The 19,023-nt window shown below is 38.4% G+C and overlaps 1 protein-coding gene across 18 annotated transcripts in view; it reads left to right on the forward strand.

The window, feature by feature from the left end:
- CNTN4 (contactin 4) overlaps positions 1 to 19,023 on the forward strand; it is a 958,186-nt gene that overhangs the window by 762,628 nt on the left and 176,535 nt on the right. For 17 of the 18 annotated variants that reach the window (XM_079933645.1, XM_079933652.1, XM_079933660.1 and 14 more), the window contains one exon: positions 4,773 to 4,970. The exons of the other annotated variant lie outside the window; for it this stretch is intronic. In XM_079933645.1, coding sequence (XP_079789771.1) covers positions 4,773 to 4,970 — 198 coding nt within the window. The remainder of the gene's footprint in view (positions 1 to 4,772; positions 4,971 to 19,023) is intronic. 18 annotated transcript variants of the gene reach the window in all.

A 19,023-nucleotide genomic window follows, 5' to 3' on the forward strand; every position in this document is an offset into this window, starting at 1 on the left:
ACTGGGCATATACCCTGAGAAAACCATAATTCAAAATATTCATGTACCACAATGTTCATTGTAGCTCTGTTTACAATAGCCAGGACATGGAAGCAACCTAAGCGTCCATCGACAGATGAATGGATAAAGAAGATGTGATACATATATACAATAGAATATTACTCAGCCATAAAAAGAAACAAAATTGAATTATTTGTAGTGAGGTGGATGAACCTAGAGACTGTCATACAGAGTGAAGTAAGTCAGAAAGAGAAAAACAAATACCATATGCTAACACATGTATATGGAGTCTAAAAAAAAAAAAAGAAAGAAAAAATGGTCATGAAGAACCTAGGGCCAGGACGGGAATAAAGACACAGACCTAGTAGAGAATGGACTTGAGGACACAGGGAGGGGGAAGGGTAAGCTGGGACAGAGTGAGAGAGTGGCATGGACATTTATACACTACCAAATGTAAAACCGAAAGCTAGTGGGAAGCAGCAACATAGCACAGGGAGATCAGCTTGGTGCTTTGTGGCCACCTAGAGGGGTGGGATAGGGAGGGTGGGAGTGAGGGAGGCGCAGGAGGGAAGAGATATGGAGATGTATGTGTATGTATAGCGGATTCACTTTGTTATAAAGCAGAAACTAACACACCATTTTAAAGCAATTATAGCCCAATAAAGAGTTAAAAAAAAGTAAAAAGAGCCGGGTAGGCTCCAGTGCTGAGTCTCCTCGGGCCAAACAGCCAACAGGCAGCTTCTGCCCATTTTTAGTCAGATTTTTTTTTTTTTGCTGCTTCGTTGTAATTCTTTATATTTTTTGGATATTAACCACCTTATCAGATATATGATTTGTAAATGTTTTCTTCCATTCAGTAGGTTGCCTTTTCAATTTATTGATGGATTCATTCACTGTGCAGAAGTTTTTTAGTTTGATGCAGTCCCACTTGTTTATTTTACCTTTTGCTTTTGATGTTATATTCAGAAAGTCATCTCTAAGCCCCATGTCAAGGAGCTTACTGCCTGTTATTTCTTCTGGGAGTTTTATGGTTTCAGGTCTTACATTCAAATCTTTAATCCCCTTTGAGTTACCTTTTGTGTATGGTTCAAGGTAGTGTTCCAGTTTCATTCTTTTGCATGTGACTGTCCAGTTTTCCCAATGTCACTTACCAAATTATTGTTCTTTCCCTATGGTATATTCTTGGCTCCTTAGCAGTAAGTTTACTAACCTTATATGTATAGGTTTATATCTGGACTCTCTATTCTCTTTCATTGATCTGTGTGTCTGTTTTTATGCTAATACCATACTGTTTTAATTACTGCAGCCTTGTAGTATAGTTTGAATTTAGTGAGTGTGATGCCTTCAGCTTTGTTCCTCTTTCATACCTGTAAAAAGAACAGATAAGACAAGTTATATGTTGTGTAATTTTTAGTCTTACTACATATTTCCCTGCTTTCATGTCTGCATTATCATTATATTATATTACTCATGCTCCTTACTCATTGTTGTGGGCAAATAAAAATACAGTATTCCAGGTAGTGCTCTTTACTGTGAAGAAAAATAAATTAATATCATTTTTAGAGACTTTCCCCCTTCAAGGGGCTCAGCGTTTAGCTCAATGTGATCTCACCAGTGCACCAGCCAAGATTCTTTGGCTAACCTTTGCACTTTGGGGTTCAACAGTATTTTACAAAGGTTGCATGTTGAATTGATGTTAGTTACCATCCTTAGCACAATCCATTTGAGACTTGTCTTCAGAACTATGGTTTGTTCCTTTGTCTACAGCATTGGAAATGGTTACAGTGTTATATTACTATTACAATTTCGGAAACTTATTGCAACTTTATTTCAACATTTTCTTGTTTTCTGTTGTTCATTGTAACTTAATGGCTTTCCCCAGAACTGAAGTAATACAGTTAATAATCTTTATATTATACTTACCATTTCTTGAATTGAAATCATTGCATTAGTTCAGGGTTTCCCAACCTAGGTTTTGTGACATCTTAATAATTTCTTAGAAAAACAATGTGTGGGTGGAGGGGTTGGGAGGCAGTTCTATATCAAATAAGTTTGCATGGCTTACATACTCTAAGAAATTTGAGGAACGTTGGCATGTTAAAAACCTCTTGCAAGTCCTGAAAGGAAAAATTTTTTAATCAGTTAAACTTTACTTAATCCAGTGTTTCTTAAAGTCATTTGGTCATGTAACCTTTTTAAATTTGAGGTAGACGGGTGTGTAGAGAACTTCTATTAACAGGGAATTAATATTCCAAGGACCACAGTTTAGAAAATCCTGCAGAATATGTTTACAGTTGTTTGCATCTCCTACTAAAGCACTAAGTAACAAAATCAGTGAAACCAAAATAATTTAAATAGATCAACAGCATGTTCATTGACTTTTGTTTTTATATTTACTTTAAAAATGATTAACTTTTAATGATACAGATGTGCTTATGACTCAGAGCGCTTTCATGTAACTTGATCGTCACCACATATCCCCTTTTGATGGATTAAGAAATTGAAAGGGAGAGTGTTTAAATTTAAATGACTTTCTTTATGGAATATAGGTTTGAGTTTTGGTTTTCTTGTCATTTTTTTTTTTTTTTTTACTCCAATTAGGAAAATAACAAAGCAGATGTCTTTTTTCCTGATATGCGTGGTCCATACAACTTTCTAGTTACTAAACTGTCCTTCTCCTACAAAATTAAGAAAGCCTTTTGGCACTAGCCACTAGCAACAGTTTTAAAAAATATCTTCAGGAAAAAATATATATGTACAGTTTATATATGTGATTATAACTCTCCTTGGAGAAGTGTGTGTTAATTAATATTTTGCTGGTAAATTACCTTCTAATTTCTACCTTGTGACTTTGGATATGTTAATTTATTCTTAAAACTCTCTTATAGTTAATTAGGGGATAAGCAGTGTTCTCTTCATTGTTCATATGAGAAAATTGAGAAGCTCAGAGATTACTTTGTTTTCCTGAAACTCACATACCAAATTGAGAGAGGAGTACATTGCTGTGTGCTGTTTGTTAAATCTCCTGTTTTTATGGGAAGATTGCCATATCACATGGTACTTCTTCATGACCTATTAGAGGGGCTTTTCCTCCCCCAGATTTTAGTTTCTTGAGGAAGTAACTAGCTTTTTGGGAAGCACTTGTTTATTTACACTGAGTATCCTCTTGACATCAGCATGGGGTTATTTATAATTACATGCACATGTGTAAATAAAATGATTAGCTATTGTCATATAAACATAATTATATCGCTCTAAAATAATGCATACGGAAATGTTATAATCCAGTGATAAAGGGAAAGAAATCTGCATGACCCCTCCTTTGTATGCAAACAGTGGGTTATTTAAGACAGAATATGTTTCCTGTTGCACATTCAGTTATTGAGGCCAGTTACAACTGGGGACTCATTGAAGTACTAAACAACAAGTGCCTTTTCCAATAGTTAGTATTCTCTATACAAAGCTGAGGTGACCTTTCTGCCATTTTCCAAGGACACTCCATACATTTAGAATTTAGGCCAGGATCGTATTAAAGAGCAGCATACAAGAACACAGCCAACTAGTTCTGAAACCTGAGACTCCCTTTGCCTCTAGTTGCTTCCTCTTCCTGCCTAAAATAACTTTTGAAAATAAAACAGGTCTTGTTGGCTAATCAGTGCCAGTGGGTACTATATCACTTCTCCAGCTTTGAACAAATCTGGGGATCACACTTTAAAGTGGAATGCCTGGAGCTAAAAAGTTTGGTTTCCTCAGAGCACAGTAGTTCACTGCAGCAAATCATTTAAACTCACTGTCATTTAGGTTTCTTTTCTGAAATTGAAAGCGTGGGCGGACGTGCTCGTTCACAAAACATTCACCTAGTTCTTAAGAAAAATTAGATCCTTCAAAGGAATATTTTCAGGTATGACTGCCTATTACACTCATCCCACTGGCGTTCTGGGATGAGTAAGTGTTTGTGAGAAGGTCGCTCTTTGATGGCTACTTTATAGTCACTCCCTTACGTATGTAATAATATTTTCAGCTAATTTTCTAAAAATACAGATTTGCATTTATGGGACCAGGCAACCAGTCATTGTATGTTTAGTGAGTATTTGCTACAATATTAAATCCCCATCTCACTAAAACAGTGGGAAAGGAGTTCAACCTCACAAGTGAGAAAGGAGTAAGAATTTGCATCAAGAGTAAGAGGCATTGGGAAAAGACTGGATTGAGACTCAGAATTGTCTCTAATTAGGGCTGAGTTTAGATTCGTCACTTTGTTCCTCTGTGCCAAAGTTTCTCAGTTAATGGAAAACTATAAAATGTATTGGAAACCCGCAAAGTACTATGCAAGTATGTGGCACCGTGATGTACTATTATGATTATTATCTATCAATCGAAAGAAGTGATCTAAATAGTTTCCAGAGTATATCAAGATTTTAGACTCTCTGGGTCTGTAATTTGAGCATTAGCTCTGTAAGTAATTACATGGTGCTTGGCACATGGTTAGCAAACTATAAATGCTTACTTACTCCCTTGATTTAAAGAGATTGGACTTCTCTTAATCGGCTATCAGTGTACCTTCTAGTCATATAGGAATAAAATCTCACTGACTGATGGTAGGAAGACTATAAATGCTTTAAGGGACTGTAATTACTTCCTATTGATATTTAGCCCGCTGAAAAAGGACCATTGGGGAGGAATATGAATTTTTAACTTGACCAGTTCTTTCATGAGTACAGTAGAGTTCTTACAAAAGACATATTTGTAATGATGATTCCTTTTGCTTTCAGAGCTGAGCTATGCCTGGATTTTCAATGAATACCCTTCCTATCAGGATAATCGCCGCTTCGTTTCTCAAGAAACTGGGAATCTGTATATTGCCAAAGTAGAAAAATCAGATGTTGGAAATTATACCTGTGTGGTTACAAATACAGTAACAAACCAAAAGGTCCTGGGGCCACCCACACCGCTAATGTTGAGAAATGATGGTGAGTTTTCAAAGGGATTTTCGTAATTCTGCTTTTTGTGATCGTAGGTTGAGTTCAGGAGGTTGTTATGTTATTGGCATGCAAAGCTTGACTGTGTCAATTAAATTTAAGAAAAGTTTAATGCTTTCTACATTCAGTATCTATATTTCCTACACTTATGTAAGAAATAAACCCATGAATCCATTTTGGAAAACTAATTAGAAATCTAATTGCTAATCTCAACAGGAATGGAATGTGGATTTAGGTGACTATAAATAACAAAGGAATCTATTTCTTGTTTCTTTCCACTTAAATTGTGTACACAGGCAAAATGAAGTGGAAGGTTAAACAATTAGCTCATTAATCAATTCTATGTAATTTAGTATTCAGTGTCCAAAGAGAACTTCTAAATTATCCAAATAACTTCTGGATTTATGATACTGAAGACATCGTTCCAACCACAGTGAAATGCAAGAATGTCAAGTCTTATTTGAGATAGAAGTTTTAATTTCCCACACTTTGGTAAGAATATTTCAAGAAAATATATGAATTTCACTTTACTTCCTTAGACGGATGGCATAACAGTATATGGTAATTCATCGTGTGCGTTTTGAAGACAATCTTGCCGATTTGTATGCCAAATTCTAATAGCACCATGCCTTTTCCCCACCATGGGTCCTTGTACATTCACGATGAGTATTTATATGTATTCTGTTCCCTCTTCTTGAAATGCTCTTCCTTCTCTTGGTCTCTTGACTAATACTGGTCCTTCCCATTTCTTCAAATGGATTACTTTCTCCAGGAGGTCATGTCTGTGTGACCCCTCCCCCTCAACTATGCTGTATCGGGTGCCTTCTTAAACCACCTCTGCAGAGAAAGTCTGAGCATCCTTACAGCATAGACCAAGCTTGAATTTTTGAGCAAATAATGTAGATTTCAATCATTCATTTACTTATTCATGCATTTAACATATGTTCATTTAGCACTTGCTATGTGGCAGTCACTCCTCTGGGCACCAGTGAACAAAAATCATAAGACCCCTTCTCATGGCATTTACATTGTTCAGAGGATACAGGTACAAACAACCAAACATAAACAAAACCCAAAATGCAGTATGTTAGATAGTAATAAATAAATGAGTATGATGAAACAGAGGTTCTGTGGGGCAGAATGTCTACTTTAGACAGGGTTGTCATGCAAAACCTTTCTGAAGGGATGACATGAGCTGACACCTGAATGATAAGAAGTCTGTCCTGTGAAGATCAGAGGGAGGAGCTTTGCAGGCTGAGTTAACATCACATGCAAAGGCCCTGAGGCCTAAAAATAAATCACTTGGCATGTTCAGAGAACAAAGAGAATGTGAGCGTTATGGAGCATAGTGACCAGGGAAGAGGGTGGTTTGAGTTGAGGTTGGAGACTGTGTTTTGTTTCAAGTGAAACGAAAAGCCATTCGAGGGTTTTATGTAAGAGAGTTATGTATGTTTTTTTAAAAGATTGCTTAGCTATCTTTTAAAATGAAAAATGGACTTTTAAAAAAGTGAGGGTCAAAACTGGAAGTCCAGTTAAAGACGGTTGCCGTAATTCACTCAGTAAACGGTGGCAGCTTGAACTACCGGGTGGCGGTGGAGAGGAGAGAAGGGGATGGATTCAGGATATAGTTTGCAGTTTGCTGCCAGGACTTGCTGATGCATTGCATGTGGGAGGTGGTGAAAGAGAAAATCGAGGATGGCACATAGGTTTCTGGCACAGCAGCTGGGTGGATGGGAATGCCATTTACTGAAATGGTTTTACTGAACAGGTCTACAAGGGAGAAATTCAGAATATTATTTTGGTCATTATTTATGAAGCCAAAAGCATGACTTCTCCCTTGGTAACAGAAAGAAGTGTTTGTTTTGTGCTTCTTGGTCCATCTCTATCATAATATTCATCTGGTATATTCATATTTACTTGTCAGCCTACCCTCCCCCACCCCGCTGACACTGACATGTGATCAAGCACAGACCAGAGTTTTCATCCAGTTTGGTGCGAGGGTGCAACACAGTGCTTGCCACATGGCAAATGTTAAATGACTGTGTTGCACTAGGCTGAGTTACATTAAATAAAACTGAACAATCTCATCAGTTTAGCAAGAAAGGTAGGCAAAGGATCGATTCTGTTAAAAAGCTATCAGTGCCGTCTCTCTAGATCTAAGGATAAAAAATCTGTTTCGAGATATGTGTTCCAGGGGCATTCTGTACTGAATTATTTAAAAATACAGCCCCTCTGGCCTCTGCCCGTAATACGCTTATGCCAAAATGTCCGTTCAGTGGTGTTGTCCATTTTGGTATACCAAGGAAAAAATATAGTCAAGTATTGACTTTGATGCACTAAGACACAGCCCAGGAGAAACATCACCCAGAGTTGCTGCTTCAGAGAGAAGGAACAAAAATTCAGGAACACGGGAAATCCACAGTCTTCCTAGGTGACACAAGTTGGCCACAACTCTGCCTTCTGCTTGGCTTTTAGATTTATCTCGACTTGCTTAGTATATCTTCATAGAGATGACAAATGTGTTCTATTAGAATATTTTATCACAAAATTAGCAGACTAAGGATCTCATTCTTCAGCAATTAATGCCCATTCATTTCTAATTTCCATGAGAGCTGCATGGTGAAAATTCATAATATGTCTTTCCCGTTTAGGCTGGAATACATAAAATGGCTGCTCAAACTGTATTACTAAGCACAAAATAGATTATTTAATTAGCTCTTGTCTGGAGGTAAGAGAAAAGGGGAAAGATAAATCAAGAAGAGATTGCAAAATAAAAATGACATTCTTGTTAAAGTGTACACTGTGAGAGTAAAATCAATGAAATCATCGTTCTGCACAGTCTGGTATTTAGTGACTGTATATTAGACTGCTAAGTGCAAGGTGAGCATAGAATTTGTACAAGCATCTCAATAACTGAAGCTCGCTCAAAATTTCATAGCCTCCTTCTGCCTCCAAAATGTGGGTAAGCAAGGCAATGGAGCTTTTTGCCTGCACTGAACTGATTGGCATGGCTGATCATTTCCCTTGCTAAGTGCAGATGTAGCTTAAAGAGCTAGGTATCCTCAATATTCAGGTTATTTCTTTAGAGTTTCAACTAAGCAGTCTGGACTGTGACTGTTTCCAGCCCCAAAGGTTACAGTGGGTCAGAAGTGAACAGCAGACAACTCCCATCAGTCCATGTTCCTATCAGGAACCAAGGGCGATGTGCTCCATGTTGATCCCACTGACCCTCTTTAGCTCTCTCCCCCAACACACTGTGGTTCTGCGAGACCTTCATACTTGTTGTTGCCTTTTCCCCAGCTCTTCACATGGCTCACCCCTGCCTACATCTCAGATCATGACTGAAATGTAGGGCAGGGTGTTGAGGAGGTAAGCCAGGTTCCCTGGGTGGAATCCAGCCCCACCACTTATTAGCGACGTGACCTTGGACATCAGTTTAACCTCACCTCACGGTGTTCTCATCAGTCAAATGAGGACAGCAGTACCTACCTCAGAGGCTTACTCCGTGTGTGAAATTATAGGTAAACTGCTTTGAACAGTGACAACACAGCAGTACTGTTTTGTACATCAATAACTTCCCTACCTAAGATATGCTCCACAAATTATATTTTTAAAAAACAGATTACAGAGTGAATGGATACTGTTATCCTTGTTTTGTAAAGTGTATGTGGAAAATGACAGAGAAAGCTGGAATCCTACTCTCCAAAATGCTAACAGTGTTAAACTTTAAAGCAGTTAACTTTTAGTGGTAAAATGTTCCGTTCTTATTTTCTTTCTGCTTCTCTGTGTTTTCTCATTTTTCTTCAGTGATTAGAGATTTTCTTTTTGTTTTAGAAAAATGTTTGGTGAAAGGGATATTCACATTTTATTGGATCTAGAAGGCACTTAGAGATCACCCAATTTTACACCTTTATTCTTTGAGAAAGAAGGGAACTAAGGACCAGAGAAGTAAGTCAGGACAGCAGTGGGATCAAATTCTTAGTCTCCAGTTACCATGCTATTTAACTGAGGTTCAGAAAAGATTTTTTGGCCTCTGGATTTACATATTTACCTTATGATTTTGCAAATTTTATTTTGGGAATTCTCCTAAAAACTGTATGTTATTTGTAGTGTTCATCACGAGGAAGTACTATAAAACTGAGAGCTGGACAAATGTGAGAGAATTTTACATTAGAATTAATATTTATTTATCTAGGTTTTTTTCCCACACTGCACGGCATGCGGGGTCTTAGTTCCCCAACCAGGGATCGAACCCGCGCCCACTGCAGTGGAAGTGCGGGGTCTTAACCACTGGACCACCAGCGAAGTCCCTTATCTGGGTATTTTCAAATCTGCTTTGAAATGATAATAAAACTCATTATGTGGGAAAGTGCACCAGTTGTATTGGTACCGTGAAAGAAAAAGATTTAATTGAGAAAAATATATCATAATTATTTTTAGCACAGATACTAAAGTAGTCCAAGGATCAGTATTAACCCAGTTGCTGGTTATTGATGATAAGCTTGCTCCATTGTTTGCTTCCTCCACAGATTTCAAAGAATTGTACCTATATTTCCATAAACAAAGGTAATGGACCACCCATGGAGCATAACCAGGAGAGAAATCGTAGATTTAGATGATAATCATAATGGCTACTTTTTCTGTCTTCAGTTATTACCCCTGACTTGCTCTAAAATGGCTAAAGATAAAAAAAATTAGCAAAAATTAGGACAGTCTTGGGAAAATGAGATCAGGTCTGTGAGGTTGTTTATGTACTTTACATAAACAGGTATGTAACTGAGCATGAAAAATTACTGTATGGCCTTTGCCTTTTTTCTGTGTTTTCCTTGAGACTGGCTGGGGATTGGTTGGGCAGTTCCTTAGTTTGCTTATTATAACCAAGACAAATGCTGAGCAGTTTACAGCCAGTGTGTGTCTGATGGTTCTTTGCTTTGCACATTGGTTGTTAAATATTTTTGAATATTACTGCTAATTAGAACTCTCAATAGAAGAGCTACTAGGGGACAGGAAACAAAGGATTTATCCTATCTTAGAATTCACATTCTGCCTCTCTCTGTCTCTCTTTCCTTCCTCCATCCCCATATTTTTATACATTGATAAGCATATATATGTAGGATGTGTGTGTATAAATATACATGTATTTATATACACTATATATATTGTCTTTGGAAGTTAAAATGCAAAATACTTTTCTGAATGTTTATTATACTTCATTGTAAATTTAAATTATCAAAAATTTGTATTCTCAATATAACAAAATAACTGACCATATTTTTCTAAATCCTGACCCATTTCCCCAAGCCTAATTTTATTTAGCCATAAAAACATTGAACAAGGTCAGCATTGAAGCATTTAATCTTCTCAACATAAATCAAATTTTAACCTACTGGACAAGAGACCACCTGATAACCCTAGCAGCCTAGAGTTTCAGAGCAGTCTAAGGTGGGACAGAAGCGGACGTGCTGGACATAGGATTGAGAGTGTCCATCATCGGTGCCAACCAGCTTTGTCTTGTTTGCTGTGGCGTCACTTAGGATGCAGTAAAAGAAGGGTAGCACTAACAGTCAAGAAGAAATAAAAAGTCATAGGATTCTGAGGTGTAGTCCCAGGTCTACCACTAACTCATGTGAGACAAATCATGCCATTTCCTTGGTCCTCAGTTTTCTTAGCTATAAAAATGAGTGATTTATAATAAGTTATATCTAAGGGTCCTTCTAGTTGTTTTCTGAGTTGCCAGTCACAACTCTCTACCTTACTTTACTCCAGTCTCAGCATTTGCACAGGCCACATGATGTCAAATACAACTCACCACACAGATCTTGTTCGTTGGATCAGATTTCTTCTTAGTGCTAACAACCAATCCTAGTTGAATGCAAAACTAGGTACATTCACTCTTTCAGGCTATCATGGGTCATTTTGTGAACCTTCGCCTCTGTGGCCATTGGATTTCCTAGTGGCTCAGAAGACTACATTCCCTTCAATGTTCCAAATTTAAGACCAAAGACTAAAAAAATAGAAAAGAGAAAGCTAGAATATTCTAGAATATTCTGGATTATCGATGGAGTGTAATGTATTCTTCATTATGATACTACCATCTGTTCATAGTAAACTTTCCTAATATTGCCCCAAATTGGGTTAGATCCTCAAGTGAGCATTAACAACCACAATGGGTCTTCTTGAATAGATCAACTTCAATTGTAGGCCATTTAATTAACCTAGCTGTCAGATTAAAAACCTAGGCATTAAGAGGATCTCTTTTTGATTGTAAACTTGATCTAAAACCTTTTTTTGATGATTTAGCCTTTAGACTGGCAAGGGTGAAACTTCTGCCTGGCAACAGGCAGAGATGTGCCCTTGACTTGCACATAATTTTATATTACCTAAGATCTAGGGTTTGTCCCAAAACACGTTGCTTTATTTTACTCTCACTTCTGATTGCAACTTTTGTGTGGCTTTGTCACAGCGATCATGTCTTTCATTTAATTCTCTGACAACCTCCCATTTGAGGATCTGTGGGCATAAAACTTGTTTTATGAGAAGAACATCTGAATGACTAAAGGATGTGAGATATTTTGCTAAACTGCCATTGCTAATCTGATTTAATAGTGTCTCAATGATCTGGATATTTTGAAACCTTGACAAGCTTAGGAACTTGTCAGTCAGCTTTAGACCTCTAGCGTAGTCAGATTCATTTCAGGTCCGTGGGAGCCAAAAGGTCTTAGATGGTCATTTCACTATTCAGTTAGGAAGCATCTATTAGGTACCTGTTGTGTATAGTACACTGTAAAATAAAAAGATGGGATCAGAGCCCCTGGGAGCCTGCAGTTTTAGAGAACTCCAAATTCATGAAAGGTCTAGAGTTTCATCCTTATTGGAATTATTGGATTGAGTTCCAGGAAACACATTTACAGATGGAGGGATTTGAAATGAAAGAGGACAGGAGAGGTGTCCAGCCTAGAATACAGATGACTTGGGCATTCATTTGATCATGCATTTAAGCAAGAAATGTTCATTGAGTGCTTGTTGTATACTTGCCACTAGGGATACAAAAGTCTTCTATGTCCTCATAGGTAATAGTCTAGCTTAGGAGCCTAATTACAACCTGAGGCAGGAGTGGAGCCAGACTGGGGAGGATGGAGAATTAAAGCAGGATTATTTAAGCTTCAGTTGTGGTAAGAGCTACCAAGGAACAGTGACGGTTCAGTGAGATTATGCAAACAATCAAGGTTTGTGTGTAAGGAAGCCTGGCGTGGTCTTGGGAACCAGCTCAAGCTTCCGTAAAGAGTTGGCCAATCTAACAGGAAGGATAAGAATTCCAGGCAGTGGATACAGTATTTGTTTAAACCAGGAGCTGGCAAATTTCCTCCTGTAGGCCAGTCTTGCCTGTGGCCTGCTTTTCTAAAGAAAGTTTAACATTTTTTTCCATAAAAATGTTGAGTATTCTTAGCTAACTCCTAGATTCTCTGTAATTTTTATTGCTATTGTAAATAATATCTTATTTTTAATTACATTCTCTATTTTACTTGTCAGTGATTCAGCATTTGGCAAGCTTGCTGAAATCTTGTTAGTTCTATAGTTTGTTGATGCTGTTGACTCTCTCATACTTTGCTATCTTCCCCATTTCTTCCAAGCCAGGATTTAGCCAACCCTTAGTTTATGGGCCACATATAGCCCACCGCTGTTTTTGTAAATAAAATTTTATTGGAAAGTAGCCATGCTTATTTGTTTGCATATTGTCTCTGGATGCTTTCCAGCTACAATGGCAGAGTTGAATCAGAGACTGCATGACTCACAAAACCTAAATAAAATCCTTGCTATCTGTGTCTATGCAAAAAATAACTTTGCCAGTCTCTGACAACAGGGTAATATCTTTAAATATTTTAAGACTGTTCATCAAGACTTGTTGTTTGTGGCTCCAAAGACTTGAACTAGGACCACCATGTACAAATTAGGGGGAGAGGGACTTCCCTGGTGGTCCAGTGGTGAAGAATCCACCTTCCAATGCAGGTGATGCGGGTTTGATCCCTGGTCAGGGAACTAAGATCCCACATGCCACGGGGCAACTAAGCCCATGCCACATCTACTGAGCTCATGCGCCTCAACTAGAGAGCCTGCGTGCCACAAACTACAGAGCCCATGTGCTTTGGAACCTGCACACCATAGCTACAGAGTCCACGCGCCCTCGAGCCTGTGTGCCACAACTAGAGAAGAGAAAACCCTCATGCCACAACTAGAGAGGAGCCCACGTGCAGCAACGAAAGATCCCTCATGCCTCAACAAAGATCCTGCGTGCTGCAACTAAGAACCGATGCAGCCAAAAATAAATAAATACATACATACATACATAAGAAAGACATAAAAAATTAGAGGGAGAGAGAGTTGTTTAGCTCATAATATGAAGAACTTTTTAGTAGGATCAATACAAAAGTACTTCGCCAAAAAAAGACAAAAGTCAGCTTTCTTTCACCTAAAAGATGGTGGCTTTATGATTAATTGCCCAAACTGGAAACTATTAGCAAAGTACTTCAGGACTTGTTGTAAACCAGGACTGTCCCAGGCAAGCATGGATAAATAGTTACTCTACGTTCATAGGAGACACCTTTCTGGAATAGTTCAGGTTATCTCTGTACTTTAACTATTGAGAAGGAAGGAAAGAGATGTAGATTTGATTGAGGTCAAATAATGGGGTTTGTTTTCACCTCCCACAGGCTTCTGAAGTTACATTAAAACCCCAAGTGTAAGTGACATACACCCCTCAGGTGTCTTATTCCTCTTTTCCAGCACTGGGGAAGTTCTTATTTGCACAATTATTGCCTCGAATGGGAATTCACTGATTATGGGCTGGGTAGTGGTGGAGATTCCGTGGACAGTCCCCTAGATCCTACAATGTCTCCTTCAACACAGGGCAAAACAAACCTTTCTTAAAAGAGTAAAATAGTGAAGTCAGCCAAAGAAATGTGTATGACTAATCAGATATTTCCAAATATTTTTAGATAAATGGAATATATATCATATGATTCATTCCTCAAGAAAGGCCATGTGGGAACTTTTCATAGGACAATTTTTGCAGTTTTTCTTCAGTAGAAAATCCCACTCTGTAGAAGTTGGTAAAAGTCCCTTCTGTGGTTTAATTTACAACCGCAGATTCCAGCTAAGGCAGGTGTTGGCAAAATCTTACGGCACAAAATTCTGCAAACTGGCCTCCTTCTGCCAAGACAGCTGTCTGCAAATTGTAGTTAAACAAGAGTGGTGTGTGGCTGATTTCTCTTTTATATTCTATAATTTGGCAGTTATTCTGTCACATTCTAGTTCTTACATACATTAGCATCAGCCTTAATATCAGACTTTGAAAGAGAGAGAATCATTGCCACAAGGTCGTCTGCAGGATCCAGGCTCTTGATTGGCGTTGTGACTGGTGCGACTCTGCGTTACTAGTCATCTCCCAGTGACTAGCCCATGATGCATGTTACTTTTCCGTGCAACTTCTTGCTTTGGCTCAACACCTCATGGTTGCTACAGAAGTTCTTAAAGTACATTCCCTGGACCAGAAGCATCAGCATCACCTGGGAACTTGTGATAAATGCACATTCTCAGGCTCCATCTCAACTTACTAATTGAAACTCAAGCCCTCCAGGTAATTTAAAGTTTAGGAACACTGGTTTTGGAAAAAACACCTAGAAATTTGTAGCATGTCTTCTTTAGGAAATAAACTCAGTTATTCCATAAACAACTAATTGTTCTGTGCATATGCCACATCACTATGCAAGGCACTGGAAAAGGTTAACTACAGGTGTCATGAAGATAATGATCAGGTCTGTGGTATGCACATCGTAACCCCATTGCTATAGTTGCTGTTAAATCAATATTTATTGAATTCATTGGAATGTAAATACACCTAAGCCCCTGACTCCTGAAGACTTTGATGTATGAAATTTTAAGTGATATAACTTCACTATTGTAGCAGCCGGTGCTCTCACTCCAATGAATAGAAAACATTGACAATGCATTTTAATGAATTAAGACTTTTTTCACTTTATGTTTAAAATTATAGATATAGGTATCTCTATTTAGAATTGAAAGCAAGAGTCTTCTCTATAGGCAATATATATATATTTCAGTCAGGATAAAGGAAATATTGCTGAGATTATAAATCCTGGTTGATCCTGACAATATTGTATGCACTTTTACTTCAGCTGTATCTTGGTTGTGTAGACATACCTAGGCCTTGATATCTTCCCAACTTCCTAAATAGTTTGAAGATGGAAAAAGGATTCTGGAGCAGTTTCCATCAGTGGCCTCACCCCTTTTGCCTAATTGTTATGTAAATCACCAGAGAAGCTATAGACCAATTAAGTTCAAAAGTGTACAGGTGGTCAGAGGAATGACTTGAAAAATGCGCTCCTCTTTTAAGGGGCCTTTTGTTTCTTAAAAAATAAAAAAAGGCAACAGGTTTTTAAATTTAATGTAGAAAAAGGCCAAAATAGTTGAAATGAAAGAAGTAGTCAAATAAAAATGTAGCCTATGCCAGATGTAATCAAGTTAAATGGAATGCTTCACAGGTGTTCCAAAAAATGTTCATAATGTTGTTGAAGAAAATGGCTTCCTTCATTTTTTTATGACTTAAATACTAGGACAGGCTTTACATACAATAAAAATTCTTTAAAGAGCAGTGAAGTGCATGCCATTTCATCTCTGATCCCTATCTTTATGTTCTATAAACACTGCCATAAATACCGTTCAATCTTCACCATTACTGATAACTCTGTTACTTGGTTCCTATAGCCATACATACAGATCACTGTGTGTCCACCCAGAAATCACTCCACGTGACCACATAAACAGCCTGCACAGCTCATTTTAGAGAAACATGATCTGAAGTGAGTGAACTTGGACAAGAGACATGATAATACTTGAAAACAACTTCCATGCCTGGGAAGACTTTCATGTTTGAATTAATGGCTATCATGTGTCCCAGTATAAAGAGCCACATTTCTACATCTTTTCCTGCCTTTCACAAATTCCTACGTATCACAGTTTTTTCCATATGCCTTGTAGTGAGCTAAGATTTGTGAGGAACAGAAAAAAATCAGAAGTACTTCCATTCCTCAAAGAAGTAAAAGTACAACAGAAGAGATGACAAATGTATAAATAGCTGTAAAGATGATAGAAAACAATGTTATTGGAGAGCGCCCAGAAGTTTATTTGTAAAATGTTTCATGGCACTTTTTTACTGAGCACCTATTAAGTGCAGAAACAAAGATAAAGGCAAGCATGAAAAAAACAGACATATTACTTGGCATCATGGGGTTTACAATCTGGATGGAAGACAGAACTAAACACATGAACTAAACATGAGAAGTATACATTGTGATGGAGGCAGAAGTCACAAATAAACAAAATATTTCAGAAATTTGAAATCTTTGAAAGAGATGTTCTTTAAAAAATTGTTCGGTGAGGAGCCAACTGGTAGGCAAGACAAGATGGCAATTAAGAAGAACATGGCTATGACCCAGCAATCCCACTCCTGGGCATATACCCAGAGAAAACCATAATTCAAAAAGACACATGCTCTCCAGTGTTCATTGCAGCACTGTTTACAATAGCCAGGTCATGGAAGCAACCTAAATGCCCATCGACAGAAGATGCGGTGCATATATACAATGGAATATTACTTAGCCATAGAAAGAAACAAAATTGGGTCATTTGTAGAGACGTAGATGGACCTAGAGACATACAGAGTGAAGTAAGTCAGAAAGAGAAAAACAAATATCGTATATTAACACATATATGTGGAATCTAGAAAAATTGTACAGGTGAACCAGTTTGCAAGGCAGAAATAGAGACACAGATGTAGAGAACAAACATATGGACACCATGGGGGGAAAGCGGCGGGGGTGGTGGTGGTGGGATGAACTGGGAGATTGGTATTGACATATATATGCTAATATGTATAAAAATAGATAACTAATAAACTAGAACCTGCTGTATAAAAAATAAATTAAATTAAAAAAAAAAGAAGGAATTAGATAGAGGGCCTGGTCCAGAAAGAGAGCTATTACCAGAGATAACTACAAAGAGTATGGCCTAGGTGTGGTAGACTGGGGAGAGCTCACTGGACCTGTTTATTCAAATTCCTAACTCTATCCTATTGTCTCTGCGTGGCATAACAAACTTTGTTTACCAAACATTTGCTTTTCCCATATTTCTGTGAGTTGTCTTCCTCCCTTTGAAGACCCATATCCCCTCCTCCTTAGCTCAGGATGGCCTATAAACTTTAACTGCCTGCCTGTCTTTGACCCTCTCATGCCTATGTGAGGCTCCCATATGTACAAAATTAAATTTGTTTTCTCTCCTGTTAATGTCTTAATTAATAGATAAGCCGAAAGAATTTTAGAAAGGTAGAGAAACAGTTTTTCCTCCCTTACATTCCCCGTTGTATTCCTGGCATCTAGGGCAGTAAAAAAAAAAGAAAGAAAGAAAGAAGCCGAATGCAAAAGACCACACATTGTTTGATTTCATTTATAGGTAATGTCCAGAAAAGGCAAATCTATAGACATAGAAAGCAGGTTAGTGGTTGCTGGGGGCTGGGATTGGTTCTGGGATTAACTGTCAACAGGCATGAGGGGTCTTTTTGGGGTGATGAAAATGTTCTAAAACTGGGTTATGCTGATGGTTGCACGACTCAGTCAATTTACAAAATCATTACATGTTTTTTACAGTAAGTCATGGGAAACAGTGAGAACTGAAGCAAAAGATTTGATACTTTCTGGTCATTTAAAGACTGTTGTGGGCTACAGAGTGTAGGGCGTACTAAGGAAAGGGGTACAGGAGGCTGGAGGAGGGGATTTTGAGTCGGGGCCATAGTAGGTGGGATTTTTAGGATGAGGAGATAATAGCTGAGGGGACCTGGGACGCTGAGCAGTGCTATTTCGGTTGCTCAGGACAAGGATGTGTGAGACATTTTTGATCCTTGATGGACCTTTCATAGTTGGATTACAGAAACCAGGTTTATATGTAGTGTTGATATTACGAGGGAGTAGGGGGAAAACCTGATCCTGGCTGAGACAATCTTGACCCTCCGTATTTTAACCTTATCATTTCATCTCCCTTCCACTCACGATACGCCGCAATGTCGTTTGTCTTGATTTCCCGGGAGGACCAAAGACCTCTTTCTCTCAAGGCAGTTGTTTTTCTAATTAACCCTGCTCTTGGGGTACACAGCCGCACACACAGCACTCAGAGGTGTTAACTTGTTCCTGAGCTCCGAGTCATACTACAGATATTTATGGGATGGTGAGTCAGCTGTATGGGTTGTTTGTTAGCAAGTTGAGCAGAAGTGTGCGAATGCGGGCGTTAGCAAGCACTGTCTCTTTATGGTCCTGCTGTGAGGGCACATGCTCAAGGGAAGGCAAACCGAACGTAAGTGCAAGAGGACTCAGAGACTGACCGGAAAGGGGGGAATGGTTTTGTATCTGAACGTGTCAAGCATGGATTTCATGTATTGGAATTTAGTTTTGGAGTATTACTCCTGCAGTGGCCAGAGGCCACCGTAAAAGATTAAGATGAGGACTCAGGGACCAGAGTTGCAACCTTGAACACTAGTCTGTTGTGGGGCTAAAGACAAACAGTTTAACCCCTTTGAGATTACAGACTTGCTTGTGAAAGGCAGGGACAGACTAGAACTGTGGTTTTAATTTTGCGGGGGTTAAGGTCCTTTCTAGTATGGGTTGCTAGGTATGGGTCCTTTCTGCAGAAAAGTATGCATCCATGAATGCCAAGATGAAGAATACTGAACCAAATTAACTCAAAGGTGTCTTCCAAATCCATTCCTCCCTGTCAGTCTATGAAAGGATAAAAACGAACAAGTATGTTCAACTCTGCGCTTTTGATGACATATGTCACAGCAAACCTAGCTAGACTAATGCATCATCTGTCACTTGGGGTTGATTTCTTTTTTACACGTTGAGGAAATCCCATTGCTGCTTCCCAAACTGTGAAGCTGCAGATAACGAGGGTCACCTCTGCAAAATGAATGGAACTGTTT

Source organism: Stenella coeruleoalba, assembly GCF_951394435.1.
Source record: "Stenella coeruleoalba genome assembly, chromosome: 10".
Lineage (NCBI taxonomy): Eukaryota > Metazoa > Chordata > Mammalia > Artiodactyla > Delphinidae > Stenella > Stenella coeruleoalba.